Source organism: Sander lucioperca, chromosome 4 (assembly GCF_008315115.2).
Source record: "Sander lucioperca isolate FBNREF2018 chromosome 4, SLUC_FBN_1.2, whole genome shotgun sequence".
Taxonomy (NCBI): Eukaryota; Metazoa; Chordata; class Actinopteri; order Perciformes; family Percidae; genus Sander; species Sander lucioperca.
Genome location: NC_050176.1, coordinates 5,216,310 through 5,241,330, shown reverse-complemented (window position 1 = coordinate 5,241,330; position 25,021 = coordinate 5,216,310). Strand labels below are relative to the sequence as shown.

Genomic DNA, 25,021 nt, shown 5'->3' with positions numbered 1-25,021 from the left:
CATTTTGTGCCAGTAATAACAAGGGGAAAGTAATGAACGACAAAGCAAACACGCTAAAACAGCATCAGAGCAGCCATGGTAAACATACTGAAAAGAGGATTTTTCGACAGAGAGAGAGAGAGAGAGAGAGACCAGTGATGCGGCTCCGAGGTCTAGGCACCAGAAGAAGGCCCTGTGCTTCCAGACTGAACACCCACGCAGGAGCACCCTGCCTGGGGGGCTGCACATTTGCGCTTTCCGAGGATGGCGACCCCCTCCACTGCCTCTGATTGGCTAGTACTCGTTCGTAACCATCGTTGGTTGGACTGGTTAGGTCAAAGATTCTCTATGACTAAAGACTGCACCAATAGTATGAAGCGGTACACACTTCCTGTCATCTACATGGAGACAGGAAATGTGGCCTCGTTTGGAAGTGTAGTGAACATCATGTGGATGGATGAAAATTTATATTTGTATAATTTATTCATATTTTCTTTTGCTAACATTAGTTATTTACGCAGCTAAAAGCCATATTTAGCCTTACGAAAACTGGTTTTGTCAGGGTGTTTGCGAACGTTAGCTGACGCTAGCTTATCTGTGTTGCAAGATCTCGCGAGAGTTTGTTTCAGAGACAGAAACAGGTCTCGAACAAAGTTAATTTTCTCCTAATTTGTCCATCTGAAAATTTTAATTTTAGTGTCAGAATGATCAAAGGTATGTGGCTTGTGAAAAATTGGTCCAATATTTACTTTGGTGACTATGGAGCGAAATAATTGCTGATAATCTGTGTTCATGTTCAGTTCTCCCATTGGAATCAATACACACGGACCTGTTGCCAGTCTCCTATGAGACGTGATTGTGGCGAAACCCATGTGACACAGATACAGGGAACTACCCTGAGCTGTGGCGTTCTAGTTAGGTTTAGGCATGAGGAGTGATATTGGTTAGGGTTGAGGAAATAGTGCGTTCCTTTTACCTCGGAACTCGGAAGCCGGAGTTGGGAATGATGTCACACCCGAGTTGAATGCGTTCCATTTACAAGTCGGATTTTTCATTGTGGGGTTAGCTCTAGCCAGGTTAGCCATTGTTAGCAATGCCAGTTGATAACAACAGATTATGCTGTTTTTTGAGCGTACAACAGCCTGTCCTCATGAACCATTCGTTCAAAAAGCTATGAAAAGTTAAGCACTGTAATTCATAAGCATTCCACGTTTTTTTTTGTTGTTGCTGTATTCACTACATTGACTGCCGCTGTATAAGAAGGAGGTCGGGGTGGATGGGTGGGCGTTAACATAACGGACTTTCAAGCCAAAGAGTCGAGTTCGATATCCGGGGGAAAATTAAAGCCTTTCACCCAAGAAATGTGTATTCCTTAGGAGTGTGTTAATCCAAACTACGATCTTTTTCCTAAACTTAACTGGTCGTTTTGGTGCCTAATCTTAAAGGACAATTCTGGCGCAAAACAGAACCTAGGGGTTATTAACAGATGTGTACGCACTCTGTCGCTCTCTGGGACATGTTTTCATGCTAATCGAATGCGTTTTTAGCTTGAAAGATGCTAGCGCGGTCCGCTGATTAGCTTACAACGCTAGTATTCGGGGCACAGGGAACGTAAAAACAAATCACTATTTATACCACTAAAAAGGATCAACATATCACCACACTTCAATGGTAGCATAATGAGGGTCCCTAAAATGTTAACCGAAGCATTGAGAACGTTGTAAGTGTACAGACAGTTTATTGAACGAACAGCTGCGGGAGCTCCGTGAAAGGGCTACGAGAGAGAGAGAGATACCGGTAGTCAATGCCGCAACACAGCCTCGTACTTCGGGAAACTGGTGGTGTACCTGCGGACATTGTGAAGCTATGGCCACCGAACAGGAGTGTCTGTGTTGCACGGAGTGGGACCTGTTGCGTTGCGATGCCCAAGAGACGCAGTGTTTTGTACAGCCTGAAGATTTCCCTTCTCTGATTAACAGGGCTGTACTTGAAACTTTTTCGGCGACCCAGACCGGAGGGACCAGATGGACAGTTATCCACTGAGTAAGTACACTAGACAAGTCATGTAGAGTGCGATTATTTCAGACATATTGAGCAAATTGCTTTTGATTTCAGTTTGCATCGCCAGCTGTAAGTCATGACTGGTTTCCAAGACGGCGGCCGCATGTAAACATGAACGCGAGTGTCTTTATAATCTATCTTTTCAATAACACTTACAAAGTTCTCAATGCTTCGGTTAACATTTAGGGACCCTCATTATGCTACCGTTGAAGTGTGGTGATATGTTGAACCTTTTTAGTGGTATAAATAGTGATTTGTTTTTACGTTCCCTGTGCCCCGATTACTAGCGTTGTAAGCTAATTGGCGGTCCGCGCTAGCGTCTTTCAAGCTAAAAACTCATTCGATTAGCAAGAAAACATGTCCCAGCGAGCGACAGAGTACGTACACATCTGTTAATAACCCCTAGGTTCGTTTTGCGCCAGAATTGTCCTTTAACTTTTGACGCGCAGATCAGCCGGCGTCACATGACCAGCCGGCAGTCTCCTAATTTCGTAGGATATCATACGTTTTGGTGTACGATATCATACGGACCCGTTCCTGAAACTGCGTTGCATAACAACATGTCCACAGATAGAAGTTGGACAGGATTGTGTGACCGACTGACTTAGTGAGACACAAATAAGACAGTGCTAATAACTGTATGATTCTACAGCTTTCACAACTGTTGATGCACGGGGCATCCATGTTGGATTTTGAGCTCGGGGTACTGCAAGGTTGTCCGAGTTCCGAGCTTGTAAATCCGAGGTCAGGGGTCGTGTTTCCAACTTTGACCTCGGACAAAATCTGACTTCCGAGTACAAATGGAACGCACTATAAGAATACCAGGGTAAGCCAATCAGAGGCAGAGTAGAGCGGGTCATGCCTTCACCATCCTAGGAAAAGAAACATGGCCTGGGGGCAGGAGTGCCGGCAGCCTGTCGGGGTTCTGGAAGAGGCCACTGCAGAGAGGACTGCGCCCCTCTGCAGGTGTGGAGGGTGATTACCTCTGTCTTGAGTCCATACATTCCGATGCTTACGTACATTTCTTTGCTTATTGTTGATTCAGTTAAAAATCACCCTGCTTCATTTGATTCTCTGACACTTTTTTTCCGTCTCCTGTGTCGAGAGCTACTGCTTGTTGTCTGTCGACGGCCCTGCTTCCTCAGCATACACAGAGAAAAAAACGATGCGATTTTTCTGAATGGATATGAAACACTGAAATGTGGCGCTCCCTACAACAGACTAAAATGAACCGCGACAGGAGTGATTGTCAGATCTCAACAAAGCTTTCTCGTTGCGACTGTTTCTGATTGTAGTTGTTCTGCATTTCTGCCATCTTTTTTTTTTTTTTTTGTGTGTGTTTATTTATTTCTCTCTACAGTACGTTTCATGAGTTTGTTACCGGTTGGAGCGGTGTAGAGCTGTTGGTCCACTAGGATCGGACCCCAGGAGGTCCGGAGGAACTGTCGAGTGACGACTGAGAAGCCCGCCGTGTTATGGAGGCAAGTGTCGGATCCACCAAGGAGGACGGTGGGAACAACTTGTACCAACCAATGACTGTGCTTGATAAGTCCAGTTCCTCCATTAGGATTTGTGCAACTCCCATGAAGCTTTTATGGTCCATGCGGCCGTAGTCTCCCCATACAATCACCTGAAGGAAAATCATCGGGTAACAGTTTATAATAACTACACACTATGTTTAGCATTAGTTAACCCTGTGAGGACAAAACACGCACCGGCGAGTCCAAGCGATGTTTGACAACACTCCTACTCAAAAAGCGATATTACAAAATGTATAAAATATTTATGAAACATATATTAACACACTAACTGACCATTAGTGCATGTCTAAAACATTATATGTGTAAATACATGCATAAATGTACATCTAAATAGTTTGGTAATCATTTACTTACACTTTTGACTTTGATCATTGACAATTCTTAAATAACTGGTTTGTCATTTTTGTTAAACCTAATTTAGAAATGGTGAATCCATCATTCATAAAGTATGAAAATACAATCATCAATCACATTATAGATGAGGTGATTAATCAAGAATAAAACATGTACAACTGTGTTTATGAATACCATACGGATGTGTAATAATGTAGGAACAATGCTTTATATAAATGATGACTTAAGTACTTACTGATACTTAACTAATGCTTCACAGTCTGTAGTTATTACGAAGTGTTACCTCAAAATCATTTTCTGTCAAATAACAGGGCAGTCTAATTCCTCCTGCTAGAACACATTTTCTCATGATGAATTTCGAAAACCTTTGCGATGACAAGAAATTAATCTTGGGCTCACCTGTAAGACTTTACCCTGTGGGCTTTCCTCGAATAGCAGTACTTGCTGGTACAGTGGGTCAAGTGTTTTCCGTGCAATCTTGGTTTTCTTTTTGGCTACGTACGCTCCATTATTCAGCAGATAGACCTTGACATATGGAGCTGAAGGCAGAGACAGAGCAATAAAATAGCCATTAGTGAGGAACACAGCGACTCTACCACTATAATCTAGCTCAGATCTCAAAGCTGCTTCTATCTTTATGGGAAGGGAAAGCACAGAGCAAGCTTCGGCTGGGTGTATCTACTGGATTTCACTGGATGTGAGGTGTATATCACATAATATCAGTGTATGAAAAGTCTATATCGACGATGTTTAATTTACGGGATTGCTCCGTTGCTGCCGGAAATGCCGCCGGATGTCGCTCATTTTCAGCTGGATGTCCGTCACCTTCCGCTTTCTTTGTGTTGGCATTCTAAACTCCGGTGGATTTATGAGGGCTATGCATGGGCGTGAATTTCATCTAACAGTTTGGCATTTCAGATTTGACATTTCTCAAGAGCAATTTTTGAAGGGGACACAAACAATACAGCCAAAAGTGTACAGTTGATATGTGTAGCTGTGGAACTCCAGTAAGTAGGCTGGCAGGCTATTTTATTCACTTTAAACATTGGATGAAGTGATTCTTTTCTCTAATACAGGTGATGCTGAACTGAGAACTGAGCCCCCTAGCTAGCAAGTTAGCTAGATAACTAACGTTAGCCAGCCGGCTCATTTTCTGTAACCAGTGAAAGCATGTCGGGTGGAATTAGCAAGTTAGCTAACTTACGATCCAACAAGCTAACAAACAAGCTAGGTAACGTTATAAACGCTAACAGAGGATTCATGGAAAAATCATCATTTTATGTCATAAATAACACCGTATCATCTGTATTAGAGAAAATAATCACTTTATCCGATGTTTAAAGTGAATAAAATAGCCTTGTCTACTTACTGGAGTATCACAATTAGCTAACGCCAGCCCCATCTCTCTTAACAGCGCTGCTCCCACTGAACGGACCAAACCACTGTGAGGCAAGGAAGGTGGGGCTCAAGATGTTTCTCAATTTAAAATGCAATTTTTGCCCCGTTTGTATTGTTCTACTCCTTACAAAATTATTTGAATTATATATTATTACATTATTTACAATACACAGCATGTTTTTTAATGATTTTTTAGGGGCAACCCTCAAATGAGGTAGGTCCTAACCCCTTCGAACCCTCCGCGATTCACGCCTATGGGACTATGGTTAACTGCTCCTCAGATCTCTGCAGGGTAAATCCAGACAGCTACCTAGATTCTCTGTCCAATCTGAGTTTTCTGTTGCACGACTAAAACAACTTTTGAAGTTACACGTTCCACCAAAACAAGTTCCTTCCCGAGACTATTTTGCAGCGGCACCCTGGCTCTGTCTGGTGCTTAGCACCGCCCAAGACGATTGTGATTGGTTTAAAGAAATGCCAATAAACCAGAGCACGTTTTTCTCCCATCCTGGAATGCTGTGTGGACTAGCCAGACCCTCCTCCGCAGCGCCGTGGAGGAAGATCTGGCAATGCAAGACTAGCGTATGACTGATGTCTGGAGAGGGAGGGAGAGATTAGTTGTTCTTTGGTATCTCAGTTTTGGTTTAGGTTCTCACCAGGGAGGGATTTTGATCCTGGCTTTTGTACCAGTCCTCGAGCTCTGATAACTTCCACCTCCAGCTGTCCCTTTTTCTCCATCATACCGATCTGGATGTCGCCTGGGAAACACAGTAAAGTGAAAAGGTGATTGGTTTTAATAAGACAGGAAGCGATCGATGACAGTGTGTCCTGCAGAGCTGAAGGTGCTGGCAGCTGCAAGATGAACATGTTGTCGGAAAAAATAAACCACAGGAATAGTAGTGACTAGGAGTAGAGCCCATAAAGATATAACAGTAGGGATTTATCATTAACACTGATCAGAGCTGTATATCGCATACTTAAAGGGTAAATACTGTTATTTTCAACCTGGGCCCTATTTTCCTATGTTTTTGTGTCTAAGTGACTGATGGGAACAACAATCTTTGACATTGGTCCAGTATTAAGCAAGATTGCTGCAGTCGGCAGTCAGCGAAACAAACAATGTAAGTTAATAGGGCAAATGTCCAGCTTGTATTCACCTTCACAAAAGCGTTTGTTTTGCCACTGACAGGCTCAGATTAATATTCTAAGTAAAATAAAATGAGAAATAAAATATAAGCAATATATGTAAATGTATGTAAAAGTAATATCCAATACATAGTATACATGCAAGTAAATAGATCAATATAAATTATTTTAAAAAGAAAGTTCATTCATTATTAAAACATATATATATGAACAAACACATAAGAGAAAAACAAAAATGATTAAAAGAGAGGAGTGTCATGAGTGTGTTACCTATGGCAGGAGTAGCCAGGGTTTGCCTTCCCACTAACTGAGCCGGGCCCAGGCCATCCAGGAAGTCACTGAACTGACTGCTGGCACCCAGATTGACTCCAGAGAAGATCAAACTAACTCAGAAAACACATACAACATCAATTAGTTACGACAATAATCCCCGAGCACCACACAGTCGGCATACTCTATGACAGGGGTCTTCAAATGGACCCCTAAGCTGAAAGAGAGACGGTGTAGGGACCCCCTACCGCATATATTGTATACAATTCAGTTGCATATTAAACTGTGCCGAATGGATGAAAAGAAATGGATATTATTCATGCATCATGTTTTAAAGTTAAACATCCATCTGGAAGGCACAGTGACTCCTTAAGCTTAACTGTATGGCTACCATAGTTACCTAAGCTTATCTTCAATATGTAAATCATATTTTTCACAAATAGGCAAATGTATCTTTGCTATTAAAATGTTGCATTCATATTAATACATATTTTCAGACTTATTTTAATTTTTGAAATTATTTATATAATTTTTTTAATAATTTGGCGGACCCCTGCATTGACTCTGAGGACCCCCTAGGGGACCCGGACCCCCTGTTGAAGATCTCTGCTCTATGACTTCAGAGTGTTGCAGTGTTGCTGCCTTCAGGAGAACTCATTTGCTGCCACTCATTATTTACAACATGAAAAACATCTCGAAAACCGGCCAAGCGAGCAAATCCATCACAGAAAACACCAGGCCGTAATTTGATTCAGTCAAAGTTTGTGTTCTATCATCGCCTCACTGAGCCCAATTTTTATTTATTTTTTTACAGCGTACTCATTACATTACATTCTGTTCACTGTCAGCCACTAGACACATACATGCAGAGATGGAAGTGTACGCCTGGATATAACCGCTGAGAACATGTTGGCATACAAACTTTACTGCCACATCCACGTTAAGTCGGGTGGGACAGCAGCTACGGTCGCTTTAACAGTGTAACATTTGCAGTTTGAAACCAAGGAAATAGAAAATACATAAAACATTGCAGCTAGAGCTCGGTGATACGGAGAAAAACAAATATCACAATATTGTTGACCAAATACCTCAATATCGATATTGCGCTGATATTGTAGGGTTGACTATTGGTGCTTTCACAAAATATTTACACAATGAGATTTTAGATAAATAATCATCAGTACCATGGACATAATGACTACGTGGGTAACGGCAAATAATAGAACAGCTAGAACAGTATGCTAAGTTCAGAAACATACATCACTTTACTGTAATGCAGCCTTTAAAACCAGAAAAACTTCCAAAATTTAAGAACATTCAAATTTAAAGATATAGCCTCATATATTGGTATTGATATTATATTGATATATATTGCCCGTAACCTAATTGCAGCTTGAAAACACAGGTGGAAATGTAAAGTAGACATTGACAGAAATAAATGAACTATCATTTGGCATTCTCCTTTAAGGGCTTTTCACACCGGTGTGTGTCTCTAACTTTAGCGGCGGTTGGTTTGAATGTGGCTTTGAGCTTGACCGCAGTGTATTACTGTGAGAGAAACATTGCAACCTGCTACAGTTTGCATGCTCTTCCGCAGTTTGCAAAGCACACCTGACTACAGGAGCCGCTTAGCTCCAACTTGCAGCGTACACCTGGTAGTCGGGTTGGATCGAGGTCTGATCGCGTTCTCACCACAAACGAAGGGCACCGAAGCGTACCAGAGGTTGTTTGTAACCGGACAGAGAGCGCTTTAAAGAGGTATCCTCGGTCCGGTTGTTTTGGTCTGCACTGAGGGCCAGATGTATGTACATTTGCGAATATAGCGTTATCAGCGCCATGGCCAACCCGCAGAAAGCGCACGCTGTGATACTTCAGCTTACGTCGTATTTACCAAACCTGCAGTTCATCGTGTAATCGCCGCCTTTTCTTCGCCCACTATACCGTAAATTGCGCTGTAGCAAAGCGTCAAGTACTTGTGCTATGATACGGCTGAGTGCAGACTGCGATATTCGTTTGAAATTATCCTGATGCCAATATTTGTAATGTAGCGAGGAGTTTAACAACTACTGGAATGGAATGTGAACGCTGAGTCGGAGATTCAATGTCATCTTTGATTTCTTCCAGTAACTGTAATATTGCATGGCTGCTTAATCTGTAAGGCTTCATGATTTCGTGTTCACTCAACAGAAAAAGTGTGATCCTTGTGGCAAAAATCCTTTCAGCTCGTCTCCCTGGCCTATGTCTCCGTCTTGCTCGGATTACTGCTGCCATTTCACCAGGAGGCATGCAAGGAAACCCGCTTGCGGCTGGTTTACACCTGCTTTTAAGAGGCGGAGAATTTTCACCGCAAAATAGAGGCGCGCTGTCACGGGCGTTTTTTGTACATACCGCGGAATACACAATTAGGCTTACTTTACACTTTCCCTCCCATCTCTTTATGGGAAACTCCCACTTTCCCCTTCACCCTCCCATGAATGCATATGCATGACACGGAAAAGCGCAACTTGCCATTTTCAGTTCACGCGACAGGCAGTCTGCGCTTTTACCTCAGTGCGGCCTGTTTGTACATACCTCGCCATGCTTTTACGCACACGTTGCAAAACAAATACGCCTGAAGTGGGCGCAAAAGCGTTACTACATCTGGCCCTGAGTCTGATTGCTGTGTTTACACCTGCCCAAACAAACCGCACCAAGCGGGTAAACGCTCCAGGGTTCGATTCAACCCAACTAAACAAGGCATGTGTGAAAAAGCCCTGAGAGAGAAAGCAATGATAACGGTTACGTAGATGTAGAGAGTGTGCAGATGGTTGATGGAAAGTGATCACAGCAGGGAGTGTGTGGTTTACTGACTTCCCCTCAGAGTTGCAGCTGTTCATGCTGCCATTGTTGGACTCTTTGCTGGGCTGGCGGCTCATGTTCCTGGTCAACTCTACCGCCATGCCGGTCTCTGTGCTCCTTTGGATAGGTGCACCCTTCTCCTTCTTACTCTTCCCCTCTGGATGAAACGGGAGACACAGAAAACATCACAATGTTGTAGTCAGAGATGATGTTGTTGTCATTTTTTCCACCTTTATTTAACCAGACAAAATGTGCTCTCTCACTCTTTTTGTCCTGTCTGATGGCATTTTGGGCGTTGTTGGGCAACAATTCCATAACATCCTTTCAGCATATTGTAATTCATTAAAAAAAAAGTGATTTGAGAGAAAACTACACTTCTCTTAGCTCTGTTTTCAGGCTTTAGACAATCTAGCCTGTGATTGGAGACTTTGGACAATCACAGGTCATTTCAGAAAAGGGGCGTCACATGCACGTCCCTTCAAGGGTAAAGCCTGATTCAATGGCAGAAAAGCCTGCAGAAAAAGTTGCTGCACTGCAAAGCAACCTAAAACAACTTATCAAAACTTATCAAAACAGTAAACGCAATAAAATGTGTCAATATCAGAGATGATGGAAAATATTGCTAATAGTTTAGCCTTGTGCCAACAGTAGCCAAAGGCCCACGGCTGCGGCTAACACAAGTTCATGTTTATGTAGCTTCAGAGCCTCGAATCACAGTCTGCCATCTCAAAGGGCTTCATAGGCCCGCCTGTAAAGTTTGCAAAGAAAACAGAATGGTAATTCTCATAGAATTGTCTTTAGATGTCGGCATCGGGCTCACAATTGCGATCGGGACGATTGAAATACTCAGTAAGTAACACTAAGTATTTCAATTCATACGAAGCATGTTCATATTCCCATGCCCATGCTCATCTGGTGGGAGGGGCTTAGAACAGAGAGGGGTGAGCTGCTGGGGGAGGGCTGTATTTTTAAATTCTGGCAGTTTTTTTTGGCATTTTCCAGAGAACTGCCTCCCCCCGCTTTAATAATCTATAAATCCCCAAATTATGATTCAAGTTAATTTCTTGAAAGGAATAGTTTTGAAATTGAGTTAAATAACGCCTTTTCCTTTTCTTGCCAATAGTTTGATGAGAAGATCAATGGCGCCCCTGAGTCTGTATGTCATTTTACGCTTAACTAAGTCAGCCGAAAATGTTTTACAAAGGGTTTTATTCAGAACAGAAAACCACAGAGGATTAAGAGACTGATTTTCTTTTGATTCTTCACACCCCCTCCGGTTTGTGACACAGCCTTTCTGGTATGAATGTGTACTCCCAAAAACAACTTAACAAAATTCCTCCAGAGCCACAGAAGACATTATGCAATTGTAAAATCGGTGCAGTGCCCTTTAAACCTTTTGCTGCCCCACAAAATGTTTGATTTAGAAAACGGCAAATCAAAGATTAAGAAAAGTTTCCCTTGAACCCATGTTGTGGTTAGGAAACAACAAACATTACAGAGAAACGGACCAGCTCCCAGAGCAAATTTATCAATGAGCTAAAGCCTTTTTCATACAGTATCAAACAATTCACTGGGGGAACGACAAAGTAGAACACTACAGGACAGCCTACAGCTCTAGTTAGGGACTCGGTGATCTCTCTTTCTGAAGCACGCCAAAGTCTCCCCCATGTCCTGCTGAATCTGGTAATCAGTAGTAAACAGGAAATTGTTGGGCAGAAAAACAACCCAAACAACAGTGTGTGGCATCTTGGACGGGGGGGGGTGCGTCCACCTTCTGACTCAAAATATTGGCATATATGGTGTGCAAAGAGAGAAAATGTAGCTACGTCATTGAGCCTGCCTTCATGCCTTGTATATGCTGCGCATGAGATGTAGTTGTACATCTAGCAGGTGAGGTGGTCAACAGCACTTAAACAACGCAATGTGCAGTACAGCCTACCATACAATGTTAAGTAGTAATTATCTTTTAACCACACTAAAATCCCAAAGTTTAAAAACTCAAACGCAAGTCTCCCTTACCTGCTTTTGTTCTCATCTATCATGAAGAGGAAATTAAGGTTTATTTCTGCACTGTCTCTACTTCCTCTCTCTCCTGTCTACATCAGGCAGAGAGGGCAAGATCACCCCCCCACTCCCCCCCTCCCTTAGGCTTTATGTTCTCTAATAGCTTTTTATGTCCACTACAAAGAAGGAGGAGTACAGTGTTTGGCTTTCATCATGCGTTCATCGAGCTGAGCTGCGAGGGGCTCTCAGCGAGCCGCCATGTTCTGAAACTCTCCCAGACATATTATTTTGTTATTTGTCTTTAATAAAGGGCGCTAGGACAGCAGAGGTTTGTTTTTGTACAGAACAAAAGGGCACTTGCAATCCGTGGTTCTTCGGTACAGTCTGCTCCTTAGGAAAAATCTTCTGCATGTGTGAGGATTGTTTCTATGTGAAACACAGTCTCATCATTTAGTGCAGTATTTCGACCCGTTTTCAAAGTTTTTTTTAATATCAGAAATATGGGTTTCTTTCAACCAAATTGCCCAAAAATAACATGCGTGCATGGATGTGCTTCGCAGGTAAAATGAATGCTTACTTTCATTGAACTTTGGGTATTTCATTCCATTTTATAGCATTCATAGCAAAACAATGTTTAAAATGGTTTCAAAACAGTATCCGGACTAAACTTTGACATACACCGGTCTGCGATCCACTCAACTATTTATAATAAATAATAATAATAATAATTTATAATTTCTGCTTTTGTTTAACTCAAAAGATAGGTATAATGTCATATAAATTAGGTTGATTGACTATGAATTTTAAAAAAAAAACGTTAAAATGTGACAAAAAGCACCAAAGCATCGGAAAAAGCATCAAAAACGTCGGGGGGAAAACGCTGGAGTGATCCAGGCCAACTAAAGGTATGTGAAGCTCTATGATAAGTCACAGTAACAGTTTGCAACCTGCCTAATCCAAAAATCAACCTGCTTCCAGACAACACTCATCATAATAGTGCTAAGTAATGCTCCATGGTGAGGGAACAACAAAATTGGCCTATTTTGTGCATAAATCAGCCATTCCCATTTTTCCTCCAGCACCTGTAAACTTTCATGGATATGAAATCTCTGCTCTGGTTGCCCTGTTGAAAATGACCAAACGTATTCAAATATCTCCAGTGATTTAGCATGGCCCTTCCATTAAAGCTATAGTGCGTAGTTTCTGTCGCCCCCATGAGGAATTCTAAGTAATGACAACAACACTGTTGGCACGTCCACATGATACAAGCCTTCCGTGATCACGCACCGCCCCCACCCCTCTTCCACACAGTTGCTAGTAGCCAAGGAGGAAACAAAGGATTAAAAAAACATGATGGACTCTTCAGAAGAGGTCATTATCTTCACTTGAGTTTCTGGGCGCGAAAGTAGCCGGACGACACAATCCAACCCGTTCTCACTCCGAACTCGTTAAATACGGACGTTTGGATAGTGGCTGTCAGCGTCTGAAGCTACGAAAAAAGCGCCCTTCAGCATGTTTGTAGAACGCACCAGGGAGACCAGCAGCTCCACGGGGTTTGAAGATGACGTAGCACTAAGAGCGACTACGGTAGCGAGTAGTATGAAAGGCCGAAAGTCCGCATAGTGAGGTTGGTTGGGGTGGTGGGTGGGTCAAACAACACAGGACTTTCACCAAGGAGAACGGGGATTGTGTCCCGCATGTCACGTTTCCTAAACCCAACCATCGCTTTCTTGTATTACTAAACCCAACCATCACTTTCTTCTCTTCCTAAACCCAACTGTCCGTTCTTCTCTTCCTAAAACAAACCGTCCCGTTCTTCTTTTCCTAAACCCAACTGTCCGTTCTTCCCGCGTGTCATGGAAACGTAAGCCCACCCACGACCTATTCCTTAACCTAACTGCGTCAAAGGTGACGCCAATAGTTCCGATTAAGCGCGTTTAGATAAAGCACGTTTAGATATGACGCTAAAGGAGACTTTTAGCGTCAGTAACAACGCCAAAGGCACCTGACCAAGCATCCGTATTTTACGTGATGGGAGTGATAATCTGTTGCACAATCTTCTGAACATAGCCATATTAAGAAATACAGAGAGAGTTGTGTAGAGTCTTAATTAGCTTTGTATCAACTCATTTGGCAATGGCTCGAATGTAACGGAGTAGGTTATGCATGAATGCTTTAAGTTGGGGGGACTCAATATATGTCCCCAATATGACTGAGTTTGGTGAAGGTTAAAACTCATTTCACAACAGAAACCTTGTCCCTGCAGATGAGACAGCTAACAGTTGCCTTAAATTAACATTAGCTGCCCAACTCTTTGGTCTGTGCTATGGGTCAATCTTTCTTTTAGGGTTAGAAAGGACATTTTGGGAGCGCCTTTGTGGCTAAGGGGTTGAGGCGCTGACCGTTAACTGCAACGTGCGCAGTTCACATCTGGCATTCTTATGCTATTTATCAGCAGCCTTGCTAAAAAACAAGAGAAACATTTTAAAAAGTGTGCAGGCCAGACTTAAAGGTGATTATATATATTATATAGCATTTTTTAAGGTTCATGCTTGTATTTTGTTTTTGTACTGGAACATGTTTACATGCTTTAATCTTCAAAAAACACTTTATCTTTCTCACACTGCTTTCATATGGACTTGTGGCTTCTAAAGGAGACATAAACCTTAGTGTCACAATCTCGGGGCTTGTGGTAATCTACCTTGGATGGTTTAGACAGTATGGCTAATAATACAAATCCTTATGGATAAAAATGTATGGGATTTCAACCCGTTCTCACTCCCAACTCGTAAAATACGGACACTTGGTCAGTGTCTCTCAGCGTCAGATACGACGCAATAAGCAACCCTCAGCGTCTGTATGGAACGTACCGGGCAGAGCAGCAGCTCCGCGGCATGTGAAGAGCAACAACGGTAGCGAGTAGTATACAAGACCGAAATTTCACGCAGGGAGGCTGGCTGGGGTGGTGGATGGGTCAAACTACACAGGACTTTCACCCAGGAGACCGGGATTCGTGCTCCATTCTTGTTCCGCGTGTCACTGAAACGTTCATTTTATAAGCCCACCCACAATCTTTTCCTAAACCTTAAAGGACAATTACAGTGCAGAATGAACCCAGGGGTTAATAACATATGTGTACCGAGTCAAACGTTCTCTGGGACATGTTTTCATGCTAATCGAATGATAATTGAAACAAGCTACCGCAAACCGGTGGTTAGCTGCTAACGCTAGCTTTCGGGGCACTGAGAGGCAAGTGTACAGACAGTTTATTAAAAAGACAGATGATAAAGACAGTAGCGTTCATGTTTACATGCGGGCGCCATCTTGGAAAACAGTCATGAGCAGTCGAATCACGAACGCTGTGTTTGAGCTATGTTACTGGTTACTGGTTGCACGGCGTTAGTCGTTCGACTGCTCATGACTGTTTTCCAAGATGGCGCCCGCATGTACACTTACAAAGTTCTCAATGCTTCGGTTTACATGTACGGACCCTCATTATGGTACCGTTGAAGTGTGGTGCTATTTTGAGCCTTGTTAGTTGTGTAGAAATAGCGATTTACCATGTCCCCCGAAATCTAGCGCTAGCAGCTAACCACTGGTTTGCGATAGCTTGTTAAAAGCTACAGACACATTCAATTAGCATGAAGAATTGTCCTTTAACTGTGTCTAAAGTGACGCCCATAGTTCTCGAGCCAGTGCCGTTTAGATAAAGCACTTATAGCTATGACGCTAAAGGAGAGTTTAACAGTCAATAACAACGCCAAAGGCACCTGACCAAGCATGTTAATCGTCACTGAGACTACTAAAGGTCAACGTATCTGTTGAGACGTTCTCGCAGTATTGTGAACATTTACCTTTTATTCCAATAAATGAAGTATTTGACATCACATCATGAAGTACATGATAATATTTAGCGTCTGTCCTATTTTTTTGGAAAGAGATTTGCCACATTCATATCACACATAACTAGTGGGATATACAGTCACCACTGGCTATGTCAGGGTTGCCATGGCAACTCACCAGGGCCACTGATCTGTGAAGTGCTGCGGCTGCGACGGTTGCCGACGATGGCCACCACCCGCGCGCTGAGGCTGGAGCGTCTCTTCTTGCTGCCGCCGCCCACCGTGCCCAGAGCTGTGTCTGATTGGCTGCCGTCGGTGCGCTCCTGGGTGTAGATCTCTCCACTCACACTGGAGCTCTTCAGCATGCTGCGGCCCGCCGATCGTAGCTGCCGACTGGAGAGAGAAGACACTGAGTGACATTGTGATCTGGTGTAATGGAGCAGGGATGTTATTATGGTCTCTGTAACTCCCTCTGTACTGTACCTTTATAAACAGAGTTGTTGACAAGAAGCGGTAGATGATGATAATTGTAACATTTCAAACTGACTTGAGAATTTATGTTTAAAGGAGACCTGTTATTTACCGTTTTTCAGGTTCTTCCTTGTATTCTTTGTTTCAACTAGAACATGTATATGTATATGTTCTCATACTGCCCATGGCTGCTGCACCTGTATTCCCCCTCTGTCTGAGACAGTAAGCTCTGATTGGTCAGTTTTTCCTGATCTGCTGTCGCTGCCTCTGTACAGTCCGTACTGAGTATATAGCATCAATAAAGTCTTCTAAACCAGATATTACACAACCGGACGAGTTCCAGCAGGAATGTTGTCCAAAATTTGGGAGAAATTAAATAGAAACCCTACTCAGTATGACATGATACGGAGTAGAAAAAAACTGTTGAAACCGCAGCATTCAGAACAGTGGGAAATCTGAGGTTTGGGCTCACAGGGATTTCTTTTAAATACGTTTACCTCATTATTTGAATTATTTGAAGCTTTGGCCACGTTTAACATGAACATCCCACATTGTAACATTATACTAGATATGACAGGAAATACAGAAAAGCATAATAGGTCTCCTTTAATCACACAACGTGTGCATTTAATAACAGAGTATACACCTGGAATCCCAAAGAAGGGAAATGATGATGACAGACAAGGGACATATCCTATCAAATTACTCAAACACAAACAGTGTTTTGTGGTTTGATGTAACATAATTGTGCTGTCATCTGGGCTACAACTCTCTAGAGAAAGATATTTAGTTCTAAAGAGAGCATCCTGGTTATGGTTAAATGTTCTAGCAGTCCAAAGCTGATGATCATATCATGTATTAAAGTTCATTCTTCTCAAACAAGCCAGTCCACGCTGACAGAAGCTGCCCTGCGCGGGATGCTGCCTCCTAGGGGTTCGGAGGAGCTGCCGCATGTCCATCCCCTCAGAGGGGGTCAAAGTGCTGCAGGAGAGCCCAGCTACGCTGCCCCTATCACCCAGAGCCCCCGCTCCCAGTGGGCCCCTGACAGCCAAAGTCCTGTGGCCCAGGGGATCCAGTGAGCGACTGGGAAGGGGGAGGCTGGTTTGAGGCCTCTCCACCGCCCCCTGCAGGGGGGTTAAGGAAGGGCGTGCAGCAGAGGGAAGGGATGGGAGGGGAGGATCCGGGTCTGCAGGACGGAGGGGGTCCCGGCAGTCACAACACAGGATGCATGCAAGGAGGGGTCGCAGGGATCTGAGACATGCAGAGGGGATTGCACAAACATACACAGGCACAGAAAACAAGGGCTAAATGTAACAAAAATGCCAAACAATAGTGTACAAAATGCAAATTGATATGTAAAATGTGTGTAACATATACAAAAATATCAGTTGTTTAATATATTGTTGTGTTTGACTTTTTATAAAAGATGGACTGTAACTAAACTAATGCCCAGCAATATTTTGTCATTTAAAAAATGTATAGATATCAGCAAGAAAAAGTACCTTTTGTGGGGTTTTATTCTGAAAGGTCAACCTTTTGAAATCCCATTTTCATCCAAAGGCAAGTGATACTAAGTATATTATGTAAACAAATACAACGATTACAATGATTTAAGTATTTGTAAGTAAATTGACAAGGAGCAGTGTATCAGACATAAAGGCATATCAAGCAGGCGGGATTTAAGGGTGAAGAACATACAGTCATGTGAACAAATCCTGGATCCATGAAATAACTGGCCTTTAAAAATAAAAATCTGCCTGCGTCTATGGGAATTTAACATAGGGGTGTACTTACTTATGCCCCCTGTATTTTAAGGAAGAACATTTTTTTTATTTACGATACATTATTCATTCACAAAGAAAATTGGAGTCCTCAAAGATTGGATTTTTCATAATTTTTTGAATTAAGGCATTAAGATCAATTTCCAAAAGATGATTTTTTTATTCCTCTTTTTAGTCAACTTTAGCATGGGTGTCCTAATTTTTTCACATGACTGTAGGTAACAGAAGAACACGTAGGAAGGGTTGCAGTGTCAATGCCACCTCTGTTTCCATTCATCTGTATGTTCTCAGTCACTTCCATAACCTATCATCAAACTGGCCCGAAGCAGATGGGAGCGTATCCACTGAATACAGATATTAATATCCCACTCTGAGGGAGAACTAACCTGAGGGCAGCCATCCTTGTACATCCTTGGATTATTAATTCCTTCCCCCTGTCTCTCTAAAAACTGACCTCCTGTCTGAGTTACCGTATAGAGAAACATTACATTACAGGCCTTCTGAAACTGACCGACCACCGTCTGCTTTTTTTTAATTCAAATTTGCATTTTACGGTTCACTGATCCCGTTACTGTATGTTTGAGTGTCCACATACTTTTGGCCTTATGTTTGTGATAGTGCTTGTTTTTTCTAATTGACAAATGTTCAATAAAGAAGAAAATCTCTTTTTTTCAACAGTCAAACAAGTCCCCACTGTCTCTTTCACATCTCTGTCTCTCTCTCTCTCTCTTTCACTGTCTCTTTCTCTCTTTCACTCTGTCTCTCTCTCTGTCCTGCTCCCTCTGCCTCTGTCTGTCTCTCTCTTTCTCTGTTCCTCCCTGTCTCCCTCTCTCTCTTCACTCTGTCTCTCTCTGTCCTGGTCCCTCGGTCTCTGTCTCAAATTTCAAATTCAAATTGCTCTATTGGCATGGATGTCAGAAAAAAATATTGCCAAAGCATCAAGGATAATACAATTCAATAATAATTAGATGCGAGTCTCTCTCTTTCACACATACTCTCTGTCCCTCTCTCTCACCTCCAACTCTAGAAAGTGTGCCAAAGGCCGTGGGGCTGTGCTTTTCTAACGCTCCGTTTGGATTGATCTGTGGTGAGGCCATAAAGACGGGGGCCCTCTCTCTCCTCGTCCCAGACCTCCATACATTAGCCAGCTAATAAGCTGCACTCCATCACCTCTGGGCCAGCTGAGGACTGCTGGGATAGGCTCATTTGTCCCTGTCAGTGCACTGCTACTGGTCAGGGGCGTGTGTGTGTGTGTGTGTGTGTGTGTGTGTGTGTGTGTGTGTGTGTGCGTGCGTGCGTGCGTGTGTGTGTGTGTGCACACAGAAAGAGAACAGGAGTTTTTATTTTTTATCTACCCTTTAATTATTGATTTCAGCTCAGCTGGACTTGATAGATTTTTTCTGCAAATGTGTAGTTTAGGTTTTATTTCATTTGGAATTATGGTTTTGACATTTTTTGTTAGCGATTTTTTGCTTTAAAAAAAAATCTACAGTCGTTTATTTATATATTCCTCAAAAAAAAAGTTGGGACCGCAAATTTGTAAAACCTTATTCTTGTTTAATGCTGCATAAAGAAAACCTATCAAGCTGAAAATAATTCAATTAAATTCTATAAGTGTTTTTTTTTTTTTTTTATTCAGAAGAAGAGTTTATTTAATTTGATTTTAATTAAGTCTTTTTATTTCAGAAATGCTGTTTAACAACTAATGTATATGGCCATTCAGAGTTGCACCTTCATCAAGCTGGGGGACTTTTGGGAGAATAAAACCAGTGGTTAAAATTAAATGGTTTTATGGTTCAAGTTAAAAACAACTGCATCCTACATTTTCCATAATGCAAAATAATTGCATACAATGCAATACAAGTTGGAGCTGACCTCTGACCTCCCTTGGAGGATGCAAGCAAAAAAATGTAATTACTTCCATACAAAGATAATTGCTACCATTAAAAAACTTCCGTCGAGTTTTGGGGGATATAGGGATTCTATCTTGGGAGAAGTGAACTGGTTGTACAGTAAGATGATGGATGGTCTGCCATCATCTGTGAATTCCCCATTTGGGATCTCTGGCTCTTTACCTGGACTCCCTGGTGTCTCCGGCTACAGTGTGTCTCCTGCGCTTCAACTCTGCAGAGAAACGTCTCTTTCCTGTCGACCTCCTCTCCTCCTCTCCATTCACCCCCCACGAGATCCTCCTGTCTTTTTTCTCCTCCTCTAATGACTTGGATCTGAGTTCAGTTTGTTTGGATTTTCACCATTCAGTGTATGTTTTTACGTATGCGTGTGTGTGTGTGTGTGTGTGTGTGTGTGTGTGTGTGTGTGTGTGTGTGTGTGTGTGTGTGTGTGGAGGAGAGAGGAGATAGAGCATGCAGGAGGACAGAAACATGCAGCATGCATAATTAAAACAGAAAGACACACAATGTGATTAGCATGCATATAAAACAGGGCCGGCTCGTGGCATAGGCAGTATAGGCAACTGGAAAAAGCAACTTAGGTTACGTTCACACCGCAAGTCTTAATGCTTAATTCGGATTTTTTTGCTCAGATCCGATTTTTTTGGCTGTTCACATTACCTTTTAAAATGTGGCCTATATCAGATTCCAGTGTGAACGGTTTGTGGTTTCGAACTGACCCGCATGCACAAAAGAACAATAAGAATGACATCAGATGCAGCACGCTGTCGCACTAAAGTTAGGGAGGTTATGGAGGAAGTAATCATTTTAACTTTTATTTCAAAATGTGTGTGTAATGGCAGACGTAACATTAACATAACAGGTGCTGAGGAGGAGACGGTTATGGTATGATCCTTCTAGTTTTGATTTAATTGAAGTATCTCCCCATACACTAATTAGGTCTAACACCTCACTCTCCCTCCATTGACTTGCTCCATCACTGTTCTCCATTTTGTAGGCCTAGTCAAGTTTTTAATTTTACTGTCTGTGTCTAGGGCTAACTGCCGCCGGTGCATAATTGTGACAAATGTCGATGTAGATTGACGTAAAAGTCGCATCAAATCCTCCTCGGTTGTTCACACTGTGGCCACATTGTAAAAAAAAAAAAAAAATCTGACCTGGGTCTGATTCAGGACCACATGTGGAAGTGGTCTAAATCTGATTTGAAAAAAAGATTTGAGTGTTCACACTACTTCTGAAGAAGTCTGACCTGGTCACTTGACCCCAAAAAAAAAAGATTTGGGCCACTTTTGCCTGCAGTCTGAACATAGCCAAAGAAAAAAACATAAGAAATGCTGAAAAAAAGCGTTGTAAAAGGACAAAAAATGTCCAAAAAACCCCCAACAAAAATCTTGAATAAAGCGAAAAGAACGTCGATGAAGAAAAACGACAAAAACCAAAACTTGCCTAGGGCACCAAAGTGGTTAGGGCCTGATATAAGATATAACAACCAATCACCCAAACATTTAAAAAGGGGTGAACTGACTGTATGTGGATAGATGACTGTAATAAAAAAAAAGGGATGGACTGACTGAAATCCACAGAAGCTTTAACATCTAAACTGATCACCTGACCAATAGCTAATGACGACTGACCTGAGTCGTCCTCCGGGGCGTTCTGATTGGATGGACATGTAGCTGGTGCTACTGAGGCGAGAGGCACTGCTGGCACGGGAGAGGGCCGACACGTCGCTCATATCGCTGTCTGACGATCTGGCCGACATGTTGTCGCTGCTTCGCCTCTGCTCTGCGTACATCTAGGGGCAGAGACGAAGGGGCAGGGGGTGGGAGAGAAATGAGGATTGAGCTCAAAATTATGATGAAAAATAGACATACAGTATATCATTTATCAAGTGCAGGAGGAGGAGGAGGAGGAGGAGGAGGAGAAGGAGGGGATCCGAAGCAGGACTGGAAAAGGTTTAGATGCTGACCTCCCGTTTGGTCTTGAGGTCCGTCTCTGGGTCGTGGGAGGCTGAAGGCCGGTAGGAATGTACTTTCATCTGCAGCTGCCGGGCTCGCTCCTCTACTGCAAGGGCTGAGACAAAGGAAAAATTTTCAAATGGGGAAAATAATTAACAAACAAATAAATAAATCACAAAGAGATTTCTCCTGCATGCCGGCCCCACAAGTCCCCGACTGGGGCACCTGGTTGTGCTGCGTGGGGTTATGGGCGTTTGCGGGGGCCCTCTCTAGTCCCCCCTCCACCCCTTTTTTTTTTTTAGTACTACTATTATTATTATTGTTATTATTAATATTGAAATATAATTTTTTTAAGTTTAGTATCCACATTACGGTAGTCATTTACATTGACTAAAACTATAATTAGCAAGTACTATGCCTTATTTTCTTCTCTTTATTTAACCAATTGAACCTATGCATTGTTATTTTATTATTTTTTTTATTTTCTTCTCTTCTACATCTTTCACCATCTTCCCCTCCCAATCCAAATAATTCTATAATTCAACTTAATTCTTCACTGTTTTTTATATCACTATGACCCCTATGGTTTGTTTCCCTTGTCATTGTTTGATGTTGTTATTTATTAGCACACGTTTGTTCTGTCTTGTCCAATAAAAAATAATAATAATAATAATAAAAAAATACAGTAGTTTGTTCCCAATAAGAGAGACTACAGGGAGTATCTTGTAGATGCAGGATCTGGTTTCTGACACTAGATGGAGCATGATGTGCACTGATGGCACACAAGTGCCCTCATGATGAATGCTACAGTAGGAGAGTCAGGCACAAACGCTTACAATCAACACTGGGAACAAATATAATTAGCTTCTGAGTTGTGTTTGGGATGATAAGCTGTCAGAAAATGGCAACTACACCTGTTATTGACTGTACATTAACATTCTCTACATTAAACCCCACCCATCTGGCAGCTATACGTCAGCTAAAACAAGCAATGCATATTCTTTTGAAATGCTGTTTGACTCAGGACAACTGTGAAGAGTTTGGGGTTTTGGTTATGAGGCCCAATGTATTACTGTTGCATGAGTAAAGAACTATCAAATGATATTTCTGTGGATACAGATTTGCCTCTTCCACCGTTCCTAATGTTACCTTGAGCTCACAGCCTCATGAGCAGCAGTTAGCATTAATGGTTAAACTAAATTTGTCTTTGCACGCTGTACCTATTTCTGAGATGTGTGTTTGTGTCTCTACCAGAAGAACTAAATGTAATTTGGCATTATAACGTACTAACTAGTGTCGCTTTGCCAGACATTCCTCCACAGCGCTGTGGAGGAGGGTCTGAGCAGTTAACCATAGTCCTCATAAATCCACCGGAGTTTAAAATTACAACACAAAGAAAGTGGAAGGTGACGGACACCCAGCTGAAAATTAGGGACATCTGGCAGAATTTCCGGCAGCACCTGAACAATCCCGGAAATGAAAGGTCGTCGATATAGACTATGTGCTTACATGACCCACCACCCATGATGATCCGGCAATCAAACGTCCATCCTGGCAGACAACATACCTTGCTCTATACTGCTGCTTTTTGCGGGGAGCTGAGGCAGCTGCCTGCCCCTGCGACCTGATGAGGGAGTCCCCGTTGGAGAGGAGGGGCTGCCATGAGGGTGTGCTCTGACAGACGGGAACATAAAGCACATCGAAAACACATTATTAGAACCGCGTTCATCACTGTAGTGAAGTGAAGCCCGACACTGAATCACAGGGACAATAAAGTGATGGCCATTAATGGTCAAAGGTGATGTTAGGAGAGGAATGGGTAAAGGAGCAGGAGAAGTAAAGGTGACACTGAGTGTGTTTACAGACAGTATGCACAGTATCTCTGTATATATCCCTGTTACTGTATCACAATGTTGAGATGGTACATTTACACAATACACTTTACTATCCACAGTTTTGTACCTGATTGTACCTTAAATTTAGTACACTTTGTAGTAACAGTATAAGATATATATGGCCACCTCGGGTAACTATGGAAGCCCTGTAAGGCAAGGTGAAAAAAATTTAAATAAAACTTCGGCCATTGTTTTGGCCATGGATATTATCTCGTACTTAAACATATACTTCTTAATTAGGCTGTTTTGAGGGCGAGAAAGCCGTGGTGAAGCGCTTAGTGGATGATACTAAGGGAATTGAAAGTTTAACCAAATGCAGCATAAACACAAGGTTTTACCTCCTTAGTTAACAACAAATGTCTACTGTAAAACACAAAGGCATGGGTTAAACAGTGTAGATAGGCGATGTATATGAAATCATATTGCGAGGAGACTGTGTGTTGTAAACTCAACTGCTGAGACGAACCAGCCTCTTTTTTTTTTCTTTACCAGCAGTCCACATGGCTAATTAATATATTTACTCACGTGACATTTAGGTGAATAAGAATTAGCCACGTGGACCGCTGGGAGAGAGAAAAAAAGAGGCTGGTTCGCCTTAAAAAATAGCTTAGTTTACAAGAATTTGCTTACTAAGACAAACAGTTTGAACACATATCAGACAACTTTCGTTTTAGCATGTTTGTAGCAATTAGCTTTTTGTGCTGTGTAACACAGCAGCAGCAGAGCAGTGGATGAGCGCAGACTGAAATATCGGTGTTCTACATGTTTATGCCTGTTGAACAGGTGTAGCCAAAGTATTGGCTTGTTACTGACAAAGGTTTTATTGCACGTATAGGCTATAGAATTTTTTTTTTTACCTTGCCTTTCAGGGCTTCCGTAGCTAACATGGCACTGTTGTTAAAAGTACATTTTTGGAATTAACTTTAACATTATTTTGGCTTCTTGAGATATGACATTTGCAGTATATGTGGTATTTGTGCATACTGTTTTACCACACTCAGTGTGACATAGAGGAAACCAGCACAGAGGGGAGTGGAGGCGTAGTGCTGGCAGTAGCATGCACCTGTCTAGCCGTGGTGAGTTTAGGCAGGACCCAGCCAAGGCTGTCTGGCCAAAGGGCCTCAGCGGGCCCCCTCTCCCCCTACTGCCCCTCAGGATAGAGGTGGGCTGGATACGACTGCCGTCAGCAAATAAAAAGAAATGAAAATATAAATCCTTATAAATACAGCAAAATGAAATCAAATGATAATAATGCAACATATGTTACTCATTTTGGGGCTCTGTGAATAATGCTATTTCTTTTTTAGAATATTTTTTTTTCTTCAAATTTTCAGTTGAAAGAATCCCTTCCTTGACCCACCCACTTACAAACTGAGGTAGACCCTACTCAAAAGGAGTAGGTAATCAAATAAATAAATAAAACAAAGAAAGAAAAGAGAGGCAATGTGAAGAGACAATATAGCTTGTCCTGATGACCAGTGGCATATTGATTCAGGTCCGGTCTGCTATATGAGTCAGCAAGTACCCATAGGCCAAACAGGGCTGCCAAATCTCGAGTAAGATGTTATATTCA

General features: G+C 42.2%; 1 protein-coding gene across 30 annotated transcripts in view; it reads right to left on the bottom strand.

Moving 5' to 3' along the window:
• Positions 1-3,341: 3,341 nt before the first annotated feature.
• The window catches only part of rims1b (regulating synaptic membrane exocytosis 1b), a 92,490-nt gene continuing 70,810 nt past the window's right edge, over positions 3,342-25,021 (bottom strand). For 15 of the 30 annotated variants that reach the window (XM_036000698.1, XM_036000704.1, XM_036000697.1 and 12 more), the window contains 11 exons: positions 24,512-24,625; positions 23,121-23,227; positions 21,565-21,668; positions 21,230-21,390; positions 19,761-19,910; positions 15,612-15,826; positions 9,600-9,744; positions 6,750-6,862; positions 5,990-6,091; positions 4,335-4,474; positions 3,342-3,670 (listed from right to left, as the gene is read on the bottom strand). In XM_036000698.1, the coding sequence (XP_035856591.1) occupies positions 3,452-3,670; positions 4,335-4,474; positions 5,990-6,091; positions 6,750-6,862; positions 9,600-9,744; positions 15,612-15,826; positions 19,761-19,910; positions 21,230-21,390; positions 21,565-21,668; positions 23,121-23,227; positions 24,512-24,625 (1,570 nt within the window). In that variant the 3' untranslated portion in view covers positions 3,342-3,451. Of the gene's footprint in view, positions 3,671-4,334; positions 4,475-5,989; positions 6,092-6,749; positions 6,863-9,599; positions 9,745-11,606; positions 11,689-15,611; positions 15,827-19,760; positions 19,911-21,229; positions 21,391-21,564; positions 21,669-23,120; positions 23,228-24,511; positions 24,626-25,021 lie in introns of those variants that run through there. The other 15 variants (XM_036000708.1, XM_036000707.1, XM_036000711.1 and 12 more) reach the window with 3 other exon arrangements.